The following is an 18429-nucleotide window of genomic DNA, read 5'->3' as shown; positions in this document are numbered from 1 at the left end:
TGGGAGGGAGCACAGCAGCGGCTTCATGAGCCACACTTTTGGGGGAAAGAGCCGCATGTAGCTCGCGAACCATGGGTTGGCCACAGCTGCCCTAGACGGGCACATGGCCAGTTTCTGCTGGGGGCAGGGGAAGAGTGTCTCTATGGGAAGTGATGGAAGACCCATTTCTTGACACATTTAAATCTAGATTGACGCTTGCAAGTATCCAGAAAGGAGCATTCTTCTAACAGGTCTTTCCATCTTCTATTTATATATACAATGAACAGCCACTCATCTACTGGCCCACTGGAAGAATATATATAATGATGAAATAGACTAAAATGAATACACTCGGTAGAATGTGTTTTTATTTGCCTGCATTAATCCCAGTACCTGGAGTACACATATTTATATAGACAGTACAGAAAGTACATCACAGAAACAAGAACATAGACATTAACAGACTGGATCAGACCTGAGATCCAACAGAGACCAGATGCTCCAGCCAAAAGGACAAAAAATCTCATGGTAGAGAGATGTGGGGTAATCTGCCTGACATGCCAGTCAGCCCCAAATCCCTAATAGTCAGAGTTTGGTTTAAAGCCTGAAGCATCAGATTCTGTCTCCTTTCCAATACACTTTGTTTGCATTAACTATCCTACCTCTGTTCTTTCTTAGCTATGTAACCAACCTGTCCCTCTTTGAACCTTGCTAAATTCCCGGAAGAGCTGCCTCCTTTTCAAGCTGCCATTTTAATGTGCTTGCCTTTTCTCCATTTCATTTATTGAGATCATTGCTACTGATGCTGTAATATTCTGTTATGATTCCTCCATTCTTCTGCCCCACTCCCTCCCAGCTGCAACTGTTTGCAGGGGCGGCCCGTGGCTATAGGCAGACTCAGCCACCGCTTAGGGCGCCGCCTTCAACGGGGTGCCCAGGGTGCCCAATGATGACGTCAATCCATTGACGGCCCTACAGGCGGGGGTGCCGATCGCGCGTTCCGCCTGGGGCGCCAGCTGCCACAACCCTCCTCAAACTACTCCTGACTGTTTGATATGTCTTGTCTGACTCTAGAGCTACATCTACACTGCAGAGTTTTTGTGCAAAACCAGCCGTTTTCGTACAAAAAACTCGCGGAGCATCCACACTATACGCGCGTTTTGTGCAAGAAAAAATACAGTCAGTAGACAGGGCTTTTTGCACAAGAGTTATTCTTCTTTCTATGAAGAATAAGCCTTTTTGCACAAGAGCTCTTGCGCAAAAAGGAGTGTGTGGACGGACAAGAGGGGTTTCTTCCACAAGAAACCCCTATTGGAAAAAGCACAGGTTCTTTGATGGCCATTCTGTGACCATCAGAGCTTTCTTGTGCAAGAGCATCCATGGCAGTATGGATGCTCTCTTGTGCAAAAGCATGTCAGTGTGAATGCGCTCCTGCATGAGAACTTTTTGCGGAAGATCTCTTCCGCAAAAAGTTCTTGAGCAAGAAGTCAGCAGTGTAAACATAGCCTAGGTTCTTTGGGGGCAGGAGCAGTCACAAACTATGTAATCATACAAAGCCTACCACAATGAGGCCCATGTGCTGGTTGAGGCCTCTAGCTGTGAACAAAATTAGATTGCAACAATAGTTGTTAATAATTCATTTGCACTTATATTTAGTCACTAAAAATAACATGCAATTTCAGTGTTAACCTGTTACATAGACTACGGCAGCACATGAAAGTCAACACTGCTAAAACTAATGCGGGGGGACTCTGAAATAATTCCAATAAAATATGTTTCAAATTTATTGCCTTATTCTTTGCTAACCTGAATTGAGTCTCACTCCCACATGTTCCCGGCAGCTCAGTGTGTCACAGAATTCCCACAGTCCCTGTCGGCTATGGAACCAAGTGTCTGAGTGCCAATAACTCCCACTGGATTTAGCCGATGCCACCAGCTGCATATGGCCATAACACAAGCTACAAAGTTTGGATCCTGATCTGAACTTGGATCTGTCATTCCCCAAAGTTCAGAAGTGATTTGGGTTTGGGCTTGTGAATGCATGTACGGATCCATGTACAGATCCTTAGGGAGTGTCAGCTAAGGCAATCCCTATCCCAAAGGGGGCAACTCAGCCTGCCTGGAGCAGCAGGCAGGAAGGTTCAGGAAGTTCGGGCTGCAATAGGGACCCAGCTGCTATTCTCAGGGAACCCAGGAGTGTTCTGAACGACCAAGGAAAGATCTGTACATTATTTAGTGAGGCCTGTAATGCAGAGAAATGAAACTGCACTTCATCTTCATTTTGCTCATCCACAATGTACATGGTTGTTACTTTCCCCATGAAATGCCCAACTAATTGCTATTTGCATTATTAGCATCTGAGGGTTCAATCTGGAACATGGCTGGAGGCAAGAGATTTTAGCCCGTGTTGTTCACAACAAACTATTTACGAGAGATCACCTTTCAACAGGATAGAAGACTGAGGCCCACTGTGGTTGGTGGGGCAGGAAGACGTTTGTCTTGAATGCTGGTCTCCACATCAGTCAGTGCACGGTTGAACTACCACGTAAGTCTTCCATTCAGACCATGTTGCAGTGAAATGGCCTCAGTTTGCACTGTGATCAAAAGCCCCAGCAATGAGTTCCTCCTACTGCAATGAGAAGGTGATGGTCATCCGGAGTGTCAAGAACCACAGGAGGAAGTGGCACAGTACGATTCAATTTTCAGAGCAGAGGAAATGTGGATTTCTCTTATATGGGTGACTGACAAAGTCAGGCCTGATCCATCAAGCAACCCGCCTGCTGACTCAGTTTCCCCTTTTGGGGGGTTCTCAAAAACTGCACCCAGTTCTGGTCTACACTAGGGCTTTATTTAGACATAATTCCTCTCCCCTTAGATCGAATTTATAAGTGCACCATCCACACTACCAGACCTGTTATTTCGAAGTAACGGGCTGCTTATTTCAACATCTGTATTCCTGATTTCCTCAAGGAATAATGTTAATTTCAAAAGAGTTATTTTGAAATAGTGGTAGTGTGGACGCGCCGGTGCTGCTATTTGAAATACCTACTCCCCAGAGTCATTTGAACTAATTTCTCCCCAGTGCTTCCTGGGGCTCTAAGTCGAAGCATTAACAGAGCCTTCCTTGGACTAATTTTGAGGCTTCTCCATAGCAAGGACACACTATTTCGATTTTGTTATTTCAGGAGTTATTAAATCAATTTTAGTTATTTTGAAATAGTTTCCTAGTGTGGGCATACCCCCAGTGCGTCTAATAATACCCCTTCTTGGGGCCTGCATTTATTAAGACATCAACACTATCATAAAAAAGCAACGAGTAGGTTTGCTTTAGCTGCTATTATTTCTCCTGTCTCCCAACTCCAGTTTGTTAAGCCCCTCACTGGGTTTCTTTCCCAAACCCCAGCTCCTCCTGCCTGAGGTGTTCTCAAGTCTCTTCACTGGATGGTTGTTACTTCTCTTAAGATGTCTGCTCCTGCTGCTACTGCAGGTTGCTTCCAGCCAAGTCTCCACTCTGGCTGATGAGTGGAACCTTTTTCCTGCTCGTTATCCTCAGATTCTCTGATCTCAGAGGTTTGGACCTCAGTTCTCTCTCTTAGCTCCCCACGTCGCTTTGAACTGGACACCTCTTTCAGGTTCTCTGTGGATTTGCCTGGAGAGCCCTCTCCCAGACCTGACCTAGCTCCTGGCCACCTTCTCTCAGAGGGAGCAGGCTCTTCCCTAGGAAGCTGTGCCAACCGACCACTATCATGTGATGCCTGGTTACTTGACCCAAGCATTGGCTGACGCTCAAACTCATCACCAGACACCTGGTGACAAAGGAAAGGCAGGGCTGAGTCCATATCCTTAAAGGGCCAGCCCATCTTTCCTCCAGAAAGATCCCAAACTGTTTGACAGATGGACGAAAAAACGGTACCAATTCTACTGTCCAGGTGTGGGAGTTTCGCTCACCAAAGCCAAGAAAGGTTTGGGCCACATCAGCACTTTAGGACTGGGCTCTTCACATGTTATAAGAATTAATTTACCTCAGTCCACGCCTGGATAGAATGTGACATAGAAGAGCACAGCCACCTCACCTAGGAATTTAGGATAGTTCTAATTCTTCATTACAGCTTAGCTGTACTCAGCCGTTGTGGAGATTAACAGTCACAGTGGCTCCCTCATTTAAGAACTGCCTGTTCTTGGTAAAATGGACCTTACATCAGAGGAGGATTAGGTATAGCAGAGCTCTGCTTTGCTATGCTTCTTCCTCTCCCCAATTCACCCACTTCCCTTCATTCCCCTTGCTCTGCATGGGAAAGGGAAACCGGTGTACCCAAGTGGAGAGCTCTCTCGAACAGGGAGGATTCTTCACTGGCAATTTGTGATCACTAGGAGTCACCAGTACAATACAAAAAGGCCCTTTGCGGATCAGAAGATCTGGCCTTTGGGGGTTTATATCTCAACCAAAACACAAAAGTATTTTGAGAAGAAAAATGCCAGTCTCCACATCCTTAATGTGCCACAGCACAGCAAATGTTTCCTACAAAACTGTCTGAGTGTTTTGCTTCCTAACTAATGGTATAAAGCTTTGGAAAAGCACACGTGTTGTCTCTCCACCATGTTTTTGGGAGCTTTGCATTTGAATGCATTATGAACTTACAAGTGGTGAAAATGTTTTTCTCCCCACAAACACTACACTGCACAGGATTGCAACATATTCTCTGTCTTGCCTTCTAGTTCACTACTGAGGGATCCTAAATAGGAAGATATAGAACTGCATCCCCTTTGGAAGGGCATTTCCTGTGCGTATTTATAGGATTTGCCAAGGTTTTAATGCATCAAATTAAATAACCCTTACATGGGAAAGGCAGTCAGCCAAATGAATCGCTCATATAAATCTTACTTATATCATCTGTTTATGACAGAATTGAATTTTGCCCAGTGAATATGCAAAGAACAGTTTGATTCCCTCTGCTTCTTATGTACCAAAGGTCATATCCAGCATTGATTTCAATGGAGAATTTCTCATCAGTTTTAATGGAGATGTCTTCGGGTGCATCTGCAACAACTGCCATTTTCGTCATGATCAGGGATTGAGAGTTAAAGTACAGTTTTAGAATTGGGAGCTTTAAGAGACTCAGATGCTGTGCACACGGGCCATGTGATGGTGGGTGCGTTCTGATGGAATCAAACCTGGGACCTTTGGAGCTTAGTGCATGCACCTCAACTGCATGAGCTAAAAGCCAAGTGACTCTTAGCTTAGACTGTTGAACAAACTCATTATTGTCTCTGGGGCTACATCTATACTCTGAGTTTTCTTCAACAGACCCACATGTTAGATCACTTCTCCAATCCTTCAACTGTATAACTACATTATCAGCATGGATTTAACACTGTTCCCTACAGAAATCTTACCAGTGTCTTACCTGCAAAGTGTCCTTCGACAAGCTTATAAATTGTCACTGAGCTCCGGGAGAGACAAGTGAAGGCCATCTTTTCCTTTTAACCAAAACGTTCTGTGCTCTCCTTTCCCCTGACAACAGAAAGAAATGAAAGTGGAGTTGCACAAAGAAATCTGGGGGCAAGGGGGAAGAAAACCCACAGTGATGGTAAGTACAGCTGGCCCAAACTAGGAATTTCTGGGTGCTGGGAAAATTTGAAATTTCAGAATTTGGTTTGGTTCCAAATTTTTCAAAGTGTCCCCCAAACTTGGGCTCTTGGGGAAGGAACCATTTGGGAAATGTCCACATGTGGGGTTTTCAAAATGAAATAGACACCCTGAAACCACAGCCACCCAGAGGCATTTTGTCACACAGGATGGCAAACCTTTTCCGTGTCCCCCATACTGAAAAAGTACCATAAAATCTCCAAAAGCTAAAACATAATTAAACCAACTGCCTCCCTGTCTCCAGGGATTTAGCACCCTCAAACGCAATGACCAAGTGCCCTTCAATGCTGGTGCCCAAGCCAGCCGTCCCGACTTCCCCCCTTTGGGTATGTCTACACAGCAGCTGACATTATTCCGAAATGAGAAAGAGTGCATCTACACAGCAAGCCATTATTTCGAAATAATGACGACTCACGGTAACCCTCATTTCATGAGGAATAAGGGAAGTCGAAGGAAGAATGTTCACCCTTCACCTTCCTGCTGTGTAGACAGCGCCTACAGCCAAATGAAGCTATTGCGAGCCATGGACCCTGGAACACCAATTAGTTTGGTCAAATATTCTTGATTGGGAAATGGGTATTTTCCAATGAAACTGATCCATTGGAAAACTTCTGGCAAGTTCTAACTGTGACCTGGGAGCAGAAACTTCTCTTGGTTATAGTTTGGTACAGAGGCCAGCACGAGGAGGCCACAGACCTTTACTCAAGGCACTCTAGCAACATAAGTCATAAAGCCGTGGTGTCCAACGCACAAGCCACGTGTCACATGTGGCTATTTGGCCGGCTGAGTGTGGCTAGTTGGCTCACAACATTATTTACATTTTCAGAATAATGTTACAGCACTAGCCACTATTGTGGCTACTGCTTCAGAACGGGTTGGACACCACGGTAACAAAGCACTGTAATATCAACATAGAGCATGACGGTAAGGACAACGCCCAGAATCCACGGGTGTGAGGTGCTAAAAGGGCTGCGAGAACACGACTTCACAGCATGGAGTCCTATTTAGGCAGATGGTTATCATAATAGAGGTGTCTGATCTAAGTCCATAAAAGGCTAAAAGGAGGTTAGGTCCATAAAAGGCTATTAGCCAGGGGATAAAATGGTGTCCTTGGCCTCTGTTTGTCAGAGGCTAGAGAGGAATGGCAGGAGACAAATCGCTTGATCATTGTCTTCGGTCCACCCTCTCTGGGGCACCTGGTGCTGGCCACTGTCAGCAGACAGGATACTGGGCTAGATGGACCTTTCGTCTGACTCAGTACGGCCGTTCTTATGTGCTTATGTCACTCCATAGTACCGAACACCTCTGTATGTGTGGTGTTTATACATGCATGCATTAATATCAGTTCATATCCATGTTCTGTGAATCTGCTTCCATTGTACATCCTTGCAAATTCCCCCATTAGTATATGAAATCTACCTCCTTGGCATGATAGGCTCCCATCTGCACTCTCAACGTTCATACCTTTACTGTTATGGTCCCTCTTTCTTGCAAGTCATACCCGCCGATGGATTGCAAGGCATTAGCGGTGGTGGTGGAGACATGGATTCGGAGAGCTACAGCAAAATACATTGGTTTAGTTGTGTTAGAAAGGTGCATGGCTGGCTGGGGAGGAGTAATTAGTTAATGAGGCAGGATCAATCTGTGTAGAAGTTAATGTTTAGCGTCCATAAGGTGGCATTTCATTTCTGGCCTGAATCTTTCCTCCTGTTCAGAAGGGTTTGTAATTAAGATTTTGGTTTTTAGTCTGACTCCATTTAAAATGAAGTCACTTGACAGTGATGGTCTCCAGGGCAAAAGCAAGGTGTTTATTATATAAACCTCAAACTTGCTCTTTTAATATTTGGTCTTATAATGTCCATAGCTATCTACATCTTTGCAGTTATCACTATGCTGCACAATGTGGTCATTCACAGCCCCCTGGCATCATCAGGAGAAGAAATGAGCAAGCAAAGGTTTCTCTGTGTAGAAGGTCTATGACACACGGTCATGTGTGTCTGAGGGCAGTAACAAACATAAAAAATACCGTGTTCATTTTAGGTTCTTCAAAGATTAGACCTTCCAACTGGTTGTGAACAATGTGGACAGAGCAATGATCTGGAACTCAGGAGAATCTGGGGTATATTCCTAACTCTGGCCCACGTCAGTTGGGTGCCCTGGGTCAAGTCACTTCACCTCTCCATCCTTTATTTTGCCCCACAGTAAAATGAGGATAATGATTCTGATCTCCTTTGTAAAGTGCTCTGAGATCTGGTGATAACAAAGCCTTATATAAGAATTAGTTGTTGTTATCTGAAATGATCTTAGATGTAAGAACCCTAGAGTTCATCAGAGTGGTCCATCACAGCATTGCATGGCAAAGTTTTGACACAAACAAGTTAAAAAAAGTGTCATGCAGGATGACTACAAACTCATCATAAATGATACCTACGCAAACTGGTGCTTTCCATCCTTGAAGCCATGTTAACAGTGTCTCCAAACAGACAGTACCGTGGCATTGTGATTCCCACCACGCCTGCCACAACAGGTCCTAAAGTACAAAACAAAGTACAAACCATGAAGCTATCAAATCAGAAAGTGTCGTGCAAAGCAATTTTGCCTCGCACTCAGACTCCTAGCCAGCCATTGGAGAAGCAGTTTAAATGAGAGAGTGTCCGTCTCCTACGTGGATCCCAAGCCTGGGTACGTGTAACCCCTCAGTTCTAATCCCCTCTCTGATACCAACTAACATTTTTGATGTTCGCAACTCATGACTTTTAGTCTCAGTTTTCACAACAGCGAACACAGCAATGTTCCCTAGCTAATCTGACTGCTGCTATAAAAACGATTTTGTGTACAAATATGTTCTAACTGGGATGAGTCGCTTAATCTCACGAGGCATCTGTACAATGGGGATAGTAACAGTGACCTCTTTGAAAGGCTCTTTGTGATCAATGGAGGGAAAAAGAGCTAGGATTTATTTAAAGATCATAGAAATGCTTAGTTGTGTTATTAGAGATGAAACTCATCCGAATGCTTTCATTTTAATACAATTATTTCCCTCTTTTATTTTAACATTTACAATTCTCACTGAAACACCATGAGAAAAGAACATAGAAATTGCCATGCAGGAGCAAACCAGTGGTCCATGTATGCAACAACATCTGGACTCTACCAATACCAGATGTTTCAGACTATGAGTTCTATAGCAGCAGGGAGTTGTGTAATAAGCTGCCCATAGGAGAGATTTCTTCCTGACCTCTGTTTGAGAACCTAGGCCTCCCTCACCCCAGGTGACTGCCCTGCCCAGTAAGCTAAAATGGTAAAGGGGATGTGGCCTCCTCTTCCATTTTTGCAGATGAAACGAATCTGCAAATTTGTGTCCAGTTTGTGAGTATGTTTCATGTTGTTCAAAACCGTTTTTTTCAGCAAATAAAGCATTCATCTGAGACACGTTGCTCTGCTCTAGGAATTAGATCCTATTCACTCTAATAGGAGGCCGCATGATAGTTTTAGGCCAATATTTGTGGGATGACCAGTCCTACCACTGAAATGCACTTCGAAATGATTTTGCTGGAATGTGCTGCATTGAGTTTCGCCACAAACGCATCTGTTAGCATAGACTCCAAGCTATGGTTGAACAGGAAACAGAAAGCACCAACGGGGAACGCAGGTGTCATTCTTTAGATGAGTACTGCAGAAGCCCAACACTAATAGAATCATTATAAAGTGATTTACATAGCACTGCACACGTACGCAGTGATTTACAAACACAGATAAGAGTGTTGTAAGTAGTTCTAAGAGTTGTAAATTCATGTTTTACAGTTCTATAGCACCTTTCAGCCAAGGATCTCAAAGCATTTAAAATAAAAACTAATTAATCTCCCCAGCATTCTGTCAGGTCACTGAATGTTAATATTGCCACCTTGCTGATTGGGAAACTGAGGATGGAATTGTTACAGAAGTTGCCAAGGCCAGACAGCAAGTCATGGCTGAGGTGTGAAGAGAATCCGGAATACCCAGCTCCCTGACTCATGGGCTACGTCTAAACTGGCATGACTTTCCAGAAATGCTTTTAACGGAAAAGTTTTCCGTTAAAAGCATTTTCGGAAAAGAGCATCTAGATTGGCAGGATGCTTTTCCGCATAAGCACTTTTTGCAGAAAAGTGTCCGTGGCCAATCTAGACGCGGTTTTCCGCAAAAAAGCCCCGATCGCCATTTTCGCAATCGGGGCTTTTTTGCGGAAAACAGTACTATGCTGTCTACACTGGCCCTTTTGCGCAAAAGTCTTTTGGAAAAAGACTTTTGCCCAAACAGGAGCAGCATAGTTTTTCCGGAAAAGCACTGATGATTTTACAGTAGATCGTCATTACTTTTCCGGAAAATCAAGCGGCCAGTGTAGACAGCTGGCAAGTTTTTCCACAAAATCAGACGATTTTGCGGAAAAACTTGCCAGTCTAGACACAGCCATGCTGTAACAGCTCAGTATGTGCTACAGCGAGTTAAGGATGAATCCCATGCCCAAGATTAAAACAAACATTTAGCTACTAGTTCTCCAGGCAAAAATCCAAATTACGGTTAAGGAGAATCTTGGCTGAATTAGGAGTGGAGGACAAATCTCTAATCACTCTCCAATCTCCTCTTAATCTGATGCTTGACTCATCCAGAGGTGAATTATGCATTGATGCAAACATGTGAATTATGCATTTGTGGCTCAGTTTCTAGGGACCGAGAACAAACCTCGGTATTGGAAGCAGACGAGACTCATGCTATTTACCGGTGTTAATGCCAATCCGCAGTTTCAGCTTATCTTTGGGCATGTGCCCTATCTTGAAAGGGACCACTGCATTGAGGAAGTGCAAAGACATGGTGGCGATTTCCTCCACGTGCTTCATTCCATTGCGGATGGGGAGGCCACTGGCAACCATGTAGGCATCGCCAATTGTTTCAACCTGTAGCAAAGAAAACAAAAAGCACTTAGGCATCTGAGTCACAGGGCAAACAATAGCCAGCCTTAGAGACCACGCAAACGAGTGGACTTAGCTTAAAAGAGGGAGTTAAAATTGTCTACATTTTAGTCATGGTTCTGCCATTGAGTTGCAGAATGATCCTGGGCAAGTGACTTGGAGTCTGATTTAAAGTAATTTGACATGGAAGGAAAGAAACCCACTGACTTTGATAAGCCTTGGCTTAGTTTCTTCACATCTGTGCCTGTTCACACTTGGGTTAAACTTAGTAAACAGCTTGCCTCATTGGAGGATCCGTAGATAGGTAGCTGTCATTTTGAAGATAAACCTTTGAAGATACCTACTGTAGAATTTAAGTGCTAAATAGGATTTGGAGAAAGATAGTCAGCATGGGGAGAAATGGATTCAATGACTTCGAGGTCCTATCCAGCCCTTTGTATATGTTGGCAACTGTTCATGGAGTCCAGAACTGCTGAGCTCCATTTCCCTTGCAACAGGATGGTCGTAGCAACCTAAAGACCAGATGTGTCTTTTTTTTAATTGAAAATGGATGAGTTACGTTTGGAGAATGCTTTAAGAATCATTGCTTTAAGGTGCTCTGCAGCTGGCTTTGTGGTTAATGCTATGATTGTTGGGTACAATCAACTCTCCTTCCTTCCTATACATGTACCACACCTGAGCGCCTTTTTTGAAAGCTCACTCCAAAACACTAAGTCTGTCCCTCTTTTCCAATGATCGGACCAATTGCTGGGGCATCCTTTGTGACACAGAGTCGCTAGCCTAAAGGGCCTATGTTCAACCAATTTAATCACCTTCCCTGGCCACCATTCATCCATCAGATGCTTAGACCTCTCTTTTGCTATCAAACAGGGCGGCATTCAGATAGACAGCTTAGAGGGAGGGAAGTTCTGTGAGCCACTTCCCATTCCCACTCACACACATGTACAGAATTTTATTCATGACTGCTCTCAAACATCAACAATTGGAACAATTTACCCAGGACCATGGTGGATTCTCCATCAAGGCTGGTTGTTTTTCTAAATGCTCCATTCTATGAGTTATTTGGGGGAAATTCTTTGACCTACACTATACAGGAGGTCAGACTAGATGTTTCCTTCTGGACTTGGAATCCATTAATCAAGACACTGAGCTAACATCAGTGATGTTAATGGGGCTTTGGATGCATGTAGCTACAGACTGACTCAGTGAGGGCTCTCTCTCCAGGAAACTCCCCTCGACTTCGATAGACATTCTGCCAACACACTGCTTGCCGGACGGGGCCCAGCAATGGCGCTGCCCGATGAGCAGGCAGCAGCGTGTCTCACCTTGTATACATCGTAGGTTTTAATGATGTTATCAAACAGGCTGTACAGGTCATTCAGGAGACTGACCACTTGCAGGGGGTTGCTGAGGGAACACAAAGTGGTGAACCCAACGATATCAGAGAAGAAGATGGTCACAGACTCAAAACTCTCAGGCTCCACGGACTTCCCCGCAATGAGCTGCTCTCTGATGAAGCTGGGACAAGAGGAGAAAATGATCTTTTTCCTCAGGTTTGTTTGATCTCTCTCTCTCTGTTCCCTAGCCCTCCACCTCAGAATAAATCCATTTGGCCTTGACATCCTGCGCCTTTGGGAAATACAAATGGTCCATTTAAAGCACTTTCAAGACTGCTTTAAAAATTCCCAAACCAGGATTCACCCTGGGTTTATATCAGCTTCCACTTTGGCAAAAGGTCTCCAGATTAGACCCTCTACTGGAGGAAAGAAGATGCCACAGAGAAAAATGGCCACAACCCCCCATTTGCCAGAGGGGCATGGGAGGGTGAAGGTCAGTGGAGCACTAGATGGTGTGAGCACTACATGATGTTGGCTAGCATGGATTCAGGCCATCCCCACAAAATATCTGTCAAGGAGGAAGGGAGCTGGCATGCTGAGACCACAACCTATGTTGAACAATTCAGGCTCATTGTTTCACTTCTGCTCCTCATGTCTGGTGTACCCAGAGACAGTCCTTTGTCTTACACCAGCAATTCTCAAAACCGTGGATCAGGACCTGAAAGAGGGTCACAACCCCTTTGTAATGAGATCATTGGGACTGGCTTAGAACTGCTGGAGCTGGAGGCCAAAGCATGAGCCCCATTGCCAAAAGCCAACGACATCAGCCCTGAGCAGCAGGGCTCAGGTTATAGGCCTGGGGTGGAAGCCCTTAGGTTTCTGCTTTGCTAGGCAGTGTGGCTTGGGCTTTGGCTCTGGCTCCCCCACCCAAGGCAGCAGGGCTTGGCTGATTCATTCTCCCTCCTGGAGCTGTGTAATAATGTTTGTTGTCAGAAGGGGGTGACAGTGCAATGAAATTTGAAAATTCTTGTCTCAGACTGTCAGCTCCTGGGGTGGGGTGGGGGGAGAACCGCCTTTTGGTTCTGTGCTTGTATAACATCTACCACAGTGGGTCCTGGTCCCTGACTGGAGCTTCTAGGCACTATCATAATATAATTAATAATCATTAATAAATAATTAACATTAAATAGTTAAAGCCCGAGGCAACAATCCATTTGTTTTCTACTAGAATGAGACCTTTTCTCCAAAGCTGTGCGCATGTGAGCTACTGTTGAGCTTGCGATTACTTCAGAAGAGACTGTGCGGCCAGCGCTTAAGTTACTGAAGTGCTTTGCAAAGCATCCTGGGAAACACCATGCATTCAAGGCTCCGTCTTGCACCAATTTCTATGGTCAACAAACTTGTGAACATACAAAGGTTGTTTGATTACCTGGGCAGCATAGCTGACAAAAGTTTATCTGTCTTTTTCTTCTCTGCCACCAACTGGGCTGTCCTTTCTTCCACCACTTCCTCCAAGTGATTGGCATACGTTTCCAGCTTATTTACCATGTTATCCAAGATGCCTATGTGGCTAATGGAATTGTTCAAACAAATACAGTATCTATTTTTTAAATTTGCATAATGGCATGAAATAATACAAAGTATTGATGGGAACTGTATTCCACTTCCATTTCCACTCAAAGATCCACTCCAGCATCTAGAGTTCATTGAGGAGAAATGACTTATGATACTTGGCTACTCCTCACTAGGGCCTCTCATGATATGGAGACTAGACATGCTACAGATAGCGTTAGTACTGAACTAATGCTTTCACAGAGTGTATCTAGACTACATGGCTCCGTCGACGGAACCATGTAAAGTAGTTTACTAGACATAGTCAATGAAGCGAGGATTTAAATAATCAGCTGATTGTCGGCACAGTGCGGCGGCCATTTTTATTTTAATGAAGAGGGGATTATTTAAATCCCCGCTTCATTGACTATGTCGAGTAAACTACTTTACATGGCTCCGTCGACGGAGCCATGAAGTCTAGACAAATCCACATAGTATTTGGGAGCTCTGGCTGACAGAAGGCACAATTTTGAGATGGATCATCAAATCCAAGTCCCTTGCAAGACTCAAAGTGATATCTGTCATTATGGCCAAATTCTGCTGTAGGTAATTGTATGCTAAGTATTTAAAGATACCATCAACTAAAATATATTTTTCTCTGATGGGTTTTTTACATATCTATTACCTGTATCACTTAAGATACTATAAGTGAAAGATTAGAGCATAAAAATTCCTCTTTTTTCAAATTCCTACTTTGATAAAACTCTGCATAACATTAGTTTAATGATTCCTCCTGTATAGCCCACAATTTCCACCATAAGGGACTTTTTCTCAAGAAAGCAAAGAAAAACATGTAACCAATAGAAAAAATGGGATTTCAAAAAGGTAAATATTGATAGAGTGGAGCTGCAGTCCTTGGAATCAACTTCAAAAGCTTTTCTAAAACTGGCTAGCTGTTAGGTTCACTGCATCCATGTAAACCATGCCCCACTGCCCAACAGACCCCTGAACTGTGCTTTTAGCTGGACATTATTCATACAATCACAGAAATATTTGGCTGGCCAGGCCCTGAGAGGGCGTCTAGTCCAGCTGTTTGTGATGAGGCATGACTAGTCTAGATCCTCCCGGACAGGTGTTTGTCCGACTTCCAGTGACGGTACTCCACAACCTTGCTTGGAAGCCTAGCCCAGAACTTTGCTATCCTTATAGGTCCAAAAGGTGAGCTATTGGGGAAAACCTACATCTTCATCTCCCTGGTCTAACCTGTCCTGCAGTGGTGCTGTGGGCTGTTAAAAAGGTGCCACGTCCCATCTCTGATGCAGACACATTTCAGCGCTATGTGAGCAATCCCCACATATTGGAGACCATTCCTATAACACTTGGGGAGCCCACTGGATGAAAACCACAATGTAGATCTGGAATAATTCTCAGACAGACAAATAAGACTCACCCTTCGGGGCTTGCATCTCTTAACCCTCTCTTCACAGAGGAGAATGTTGGCCTTCTCCCTGGATCTTCATCCCAACAAGTCCTAAGCATGGCAATGATCCTTTCGCTGCATTTCTCTGTCGACAGGGATGGTCGCAGTGGGACCAGCACAGTGGGGTCCCGGAGTCGGTTTATTATCTCTGCAAATGTGATCAATCAGGATTTGAGTTGATTAATTATTTTAGGGGAGGGGGATTATGTCAATGGTTTTCCAACTACGGGTCACGACTCAGCGCTGGGCGGTGGAATGTCGGGGGTTGGGTCCCATTGTCGGGGGATCAGGGGGTGCTAAGGCAGCTCCTTGCCTGTCCTGCATTGCAGACTGTGCTGTGCCCCTCCTGCCACAGCCTTGACCCACCCCCAAGCTGAAGCCCCCTTCTACACCCCAAAGCTCTCCTCCTTAGCCCCACCCTGGAGCCCAGACTTTAGTCAAATTATGTTGGGTCGTGAGCATCAATAATTTTCTTCAGCTGGGTCATGAGGAAAAAAGTTTAAAAACGGCTGGATTAGGTGTCCCTAACTTTGGAGCAAATTATCCAGGTCCTTAATACAGGAGGTTGAAGGGAGAAAAAAACACCAACAAAGAATGAATGGAGCTTCCCTTTCTCTTATGCACCTCACAGAAGGGTCAGAGCAAATCACAGTCTTTCATCTGGACAAGCTTAGGGTCTGCTTCTTCTATCCAAAGCGTGCAGCTGCCCAGTTTCCAAGAAGGAGTGGCCTGTCTCGTCCCACAGTTGTGTTCACACACAGGGTGTGTCTAGACTACAGGGCTTTATTGACAAAAGTGGACTTTTGTTGACAAAACTATACCTGCGTCTACACTGCCGCTGAGTTCTGTTGACATAACGTCGACAGAACTCGGCAGTTTTGTTGACAGCTGTAAACCTCATTCCACGAGGAATAACGCCTTCTGTCAACAGAGTTCTGTCAACAAAAGGCATTATTGCATCTACAATGTCCTTTGTGTCCACACTATCATGTCGACAAAGTGGCTTGCTTTGTCGACAGAACTGGATGTGGTCTAGACGCTCTTTGTCGACAGAAGCTTTGTCGACAGTATCTGTGGGTCTAAACGTACTCACATTGAAGTGCTAGGGGAAACTATCTCTAGAGCTACAAGCTAAATCTTGGCTCTATAAGAGAGATGTATCTCCTCCTAGACACAAGGATTTCAGAGCTGTAGCTGTTGTAACTTGGCACATGCCATATGTAGCTCCAACATGTCAATGGTGTGGTATTTAAATTGGGCCAAACTTCAGCTGAGTAATTACTACACTTCACTGTGACGCACTTACACACAGAGTCAGAGAAAAAGGTGCAGTAGAGCCTTATTATCGGAGCAGTCTACAGGACGTGGAATTTATTCAGATCAATAGAAGGTCAAACAAGATAGAGGATTTCCTATGAGTAATGTCCCTCAAGGAAATACTATATGCGGACTATAGGAGTTTGCGAGAGAAGTCATCTGCTGCTGTATTTGAAACAAAGCCAAACATAAAGCAATTGCTTTTTTCAGTTGTAAAGAAGGCAGCAATGAAAAATAGTGACAGGAAATCAATAACGAGTTAGCAAAGCACTATGAAGCACTTGCTCAGATTAAATTCTAAATTCTGAGGATTTATTAGGCAAAATTGCAAAATCATTTAAACATACATACAGTTAAGCCTGTGCGCCTTCCCAAAAGACCAAAGTTGTCTATGCTCAACAAGCAGATAGTTCAGTGATACAAGTGACTATCCTCATTCACAGTGTACAAAAAGTCCCTTGCCTACAAACCATGTGGGTACTCTGTGATTCTCAACTCAGAATAGCTAACCTGCTCTCGCTACTCTGGCTAAAATAACATTAAAGATATGTCTCAGAGGGGGAGCCCTGTTAGTCTGTAGCTGCAAAAACAAGGAGTCATGTGGCACCTTAAAGTTTTATTTGGGCATAAGCTTTTGCAGGTAAAAACCACTTCCTCAGATGCATTGGAGTTAAAATTACAGAGGCAGGGATACCCAAAGAAAAGAGCTACTTATCCAGTGTAGGAATAGTGTTACCAAGGCCAATTCGGTCAGGGTGGATGTAGCTGAGCCCACACACGGAGTCCCTTCATTCACAGTGGTCCTACACTGGATAACTCCATGTTTTGATACACTAGTACCGATATCTATATCCCTGCCTCTGTAAATTACCACTCCAATGCTTCTGATGGCCTGGTTTTTACCCACAAAAGCTTATGCCCAAATAAATCTCAGAGAGGTTGCCATGTTAGTCTGTAACTTTAAAAACAACGAGTAATCTTGTAGCACCTAAGGGTATGTGTACACTACGCGCTTATTTTGAAATAAACTATTTCAGAATAACAGCTCCCAAAATGGCTGTTTCTAAATAGCTCAGCCACACTACAACTGGCCATCGAAATAGCGCAGAGATATGTTGAAATAGCGCGTCCACTCTGATTGGCGGCTGAATTGCATTTAAGCCCCTCCGCACTGAAGCACTTAAAGCAGACAGGGCATCCGGACAGAGCTCACTTCCTGGAGCTGCTGCCTGAGGCTCGTGCTTAAAGGGGCTCCCCTCGATAGCCTTGTCTCAGCCTCCTCTCCATTGCCTATTTCCTTGCGGGACAGCAAACTCTTCTCACTGGTTTCCCTTGTGGAGGCCACAGCACTGCAGCCATGGAGCCAGACCTGCTGGAAAGCAGTTGCCAGCTCTTAGACCTCCTGCCCCACCTCCTGGCACAGTTCCTGCAGGCTGCCCACGTGGCTCTGCAGGAATAGAACCCCCAGATCTCTCTGGGGCACCTCCTCACCTCTCTCCATGGGCTGCACAGGCAGCACAGGCCCTCCTGCCCTCTCCTGCACACTGGGCACTGCCGCTTCTGGCAACGGGACACCAGTAGGCCAGGGCCTTTGAACAGCTGCGCATGGCTGCCATCTGGCAAGCCCATCAGGGGGCTGTGTGCATCCTGGGGGCCCTGAGGGAGAGTTTCAGACAAGACCGACTATGACACTCTGCCCAGGGCCTCCCCACAAGGGTCATCTGCATTGCCTCTCTGTGCCTTTCCTCCCACACCCTTCCCTTCCCCTGCCCCCTCGTCCCACCTTCCCCTGTAAACCAAAGAAACCAGACTTTTTGCTTTGGAATAAGAAACTCTCTGTGATATTTATTTGGGGGAAATATAACTGAGGTGGGACTGGGAAAATAATATGGGAAGCGGGGGGAGGAGGGAAGAGAGGCTCAGGGATGGAGCTGGGACTGGTGCCTACCTCGGGTGGAAGGCCCTTGGTGGCCGCAGTGGGGATAGGAGGAGAAGCTGGAGAGGCAGAGGCAGGGACAGGAGCGGGAGTGGGAGGGAACTTGGGAAGGAGAAGGTGCGGGGAGGTGGATGCTGAAACGCTCAATCACGGTGACCAGGTGGTCGACGGCAGCGGTTTATGCTGTGCAGATGCTGCAGTTCTGTTGGGACCGCTCCCACCAGCCAACCACTGCT

At 45.1% G+C, this 18429-nt stretch overlaps 1 protein-coding gene across 1 annotated transcript in view; it reads right to left on the bottom strand.

Annotated features, from left to right (window-relative positions):
- Positions 1-335: 335 nt before the first annotated feature.
- Positions 336-18429, bottom strand: part of LOC102448215 (guanylate cyclase 2G-like) — a 40764-nt gene continuing 22670 nt past the window's right edge. The window contains exons 11-18 of the mRNA XM_089780214.1: positions 14911-15088; positions 13339-13479; positions 11898-12090; positions 10383-10557; positions 8058-8156; positions 7091-7182; positions 5385-5491; positions 336-2608 (exon numbers count right to left, since the gene is read on the bottom strand). Of these exons, the coding sequence (XP_089636340.1) occupies positions 5408-5491; positions 7091-7182; positions 8058-8156; positions 10383-10557; positions 11898-12090; positions 13339-13479; positions 14911-15088 (962 nt within the window). The 3' untranslated portion in view covers positions 336-2608; positions 5385-5407. The remainder of the gene's footprint in view (positions 2609-5384; positions 5492-7090; positions 7183-8057; positions 8157-10382; positions 10558-11897; positions 12091-13338; positions 13480-14910; positions 15089-18429) is intronic.

Source organism: Pelodiscus sinensis, chromosome 8 (genome assembly GCF_052426305.1).
Source record: "Pelodiscus sinensis isolate ZL-2025 chromosome 8, ASM5242630v1, whole genome shotgun sequence".
NCBI classification, from domain to species: Eukaryota; Metazoa; Chordata; order Testudines; family Trionychidae; genus Pelodiscus; species Pelodiscus sinensis.
Note: the sequence above shows the minus strand (reverse complement) of the source record. Positions and strands in the feature narration are given on the sequence as shown.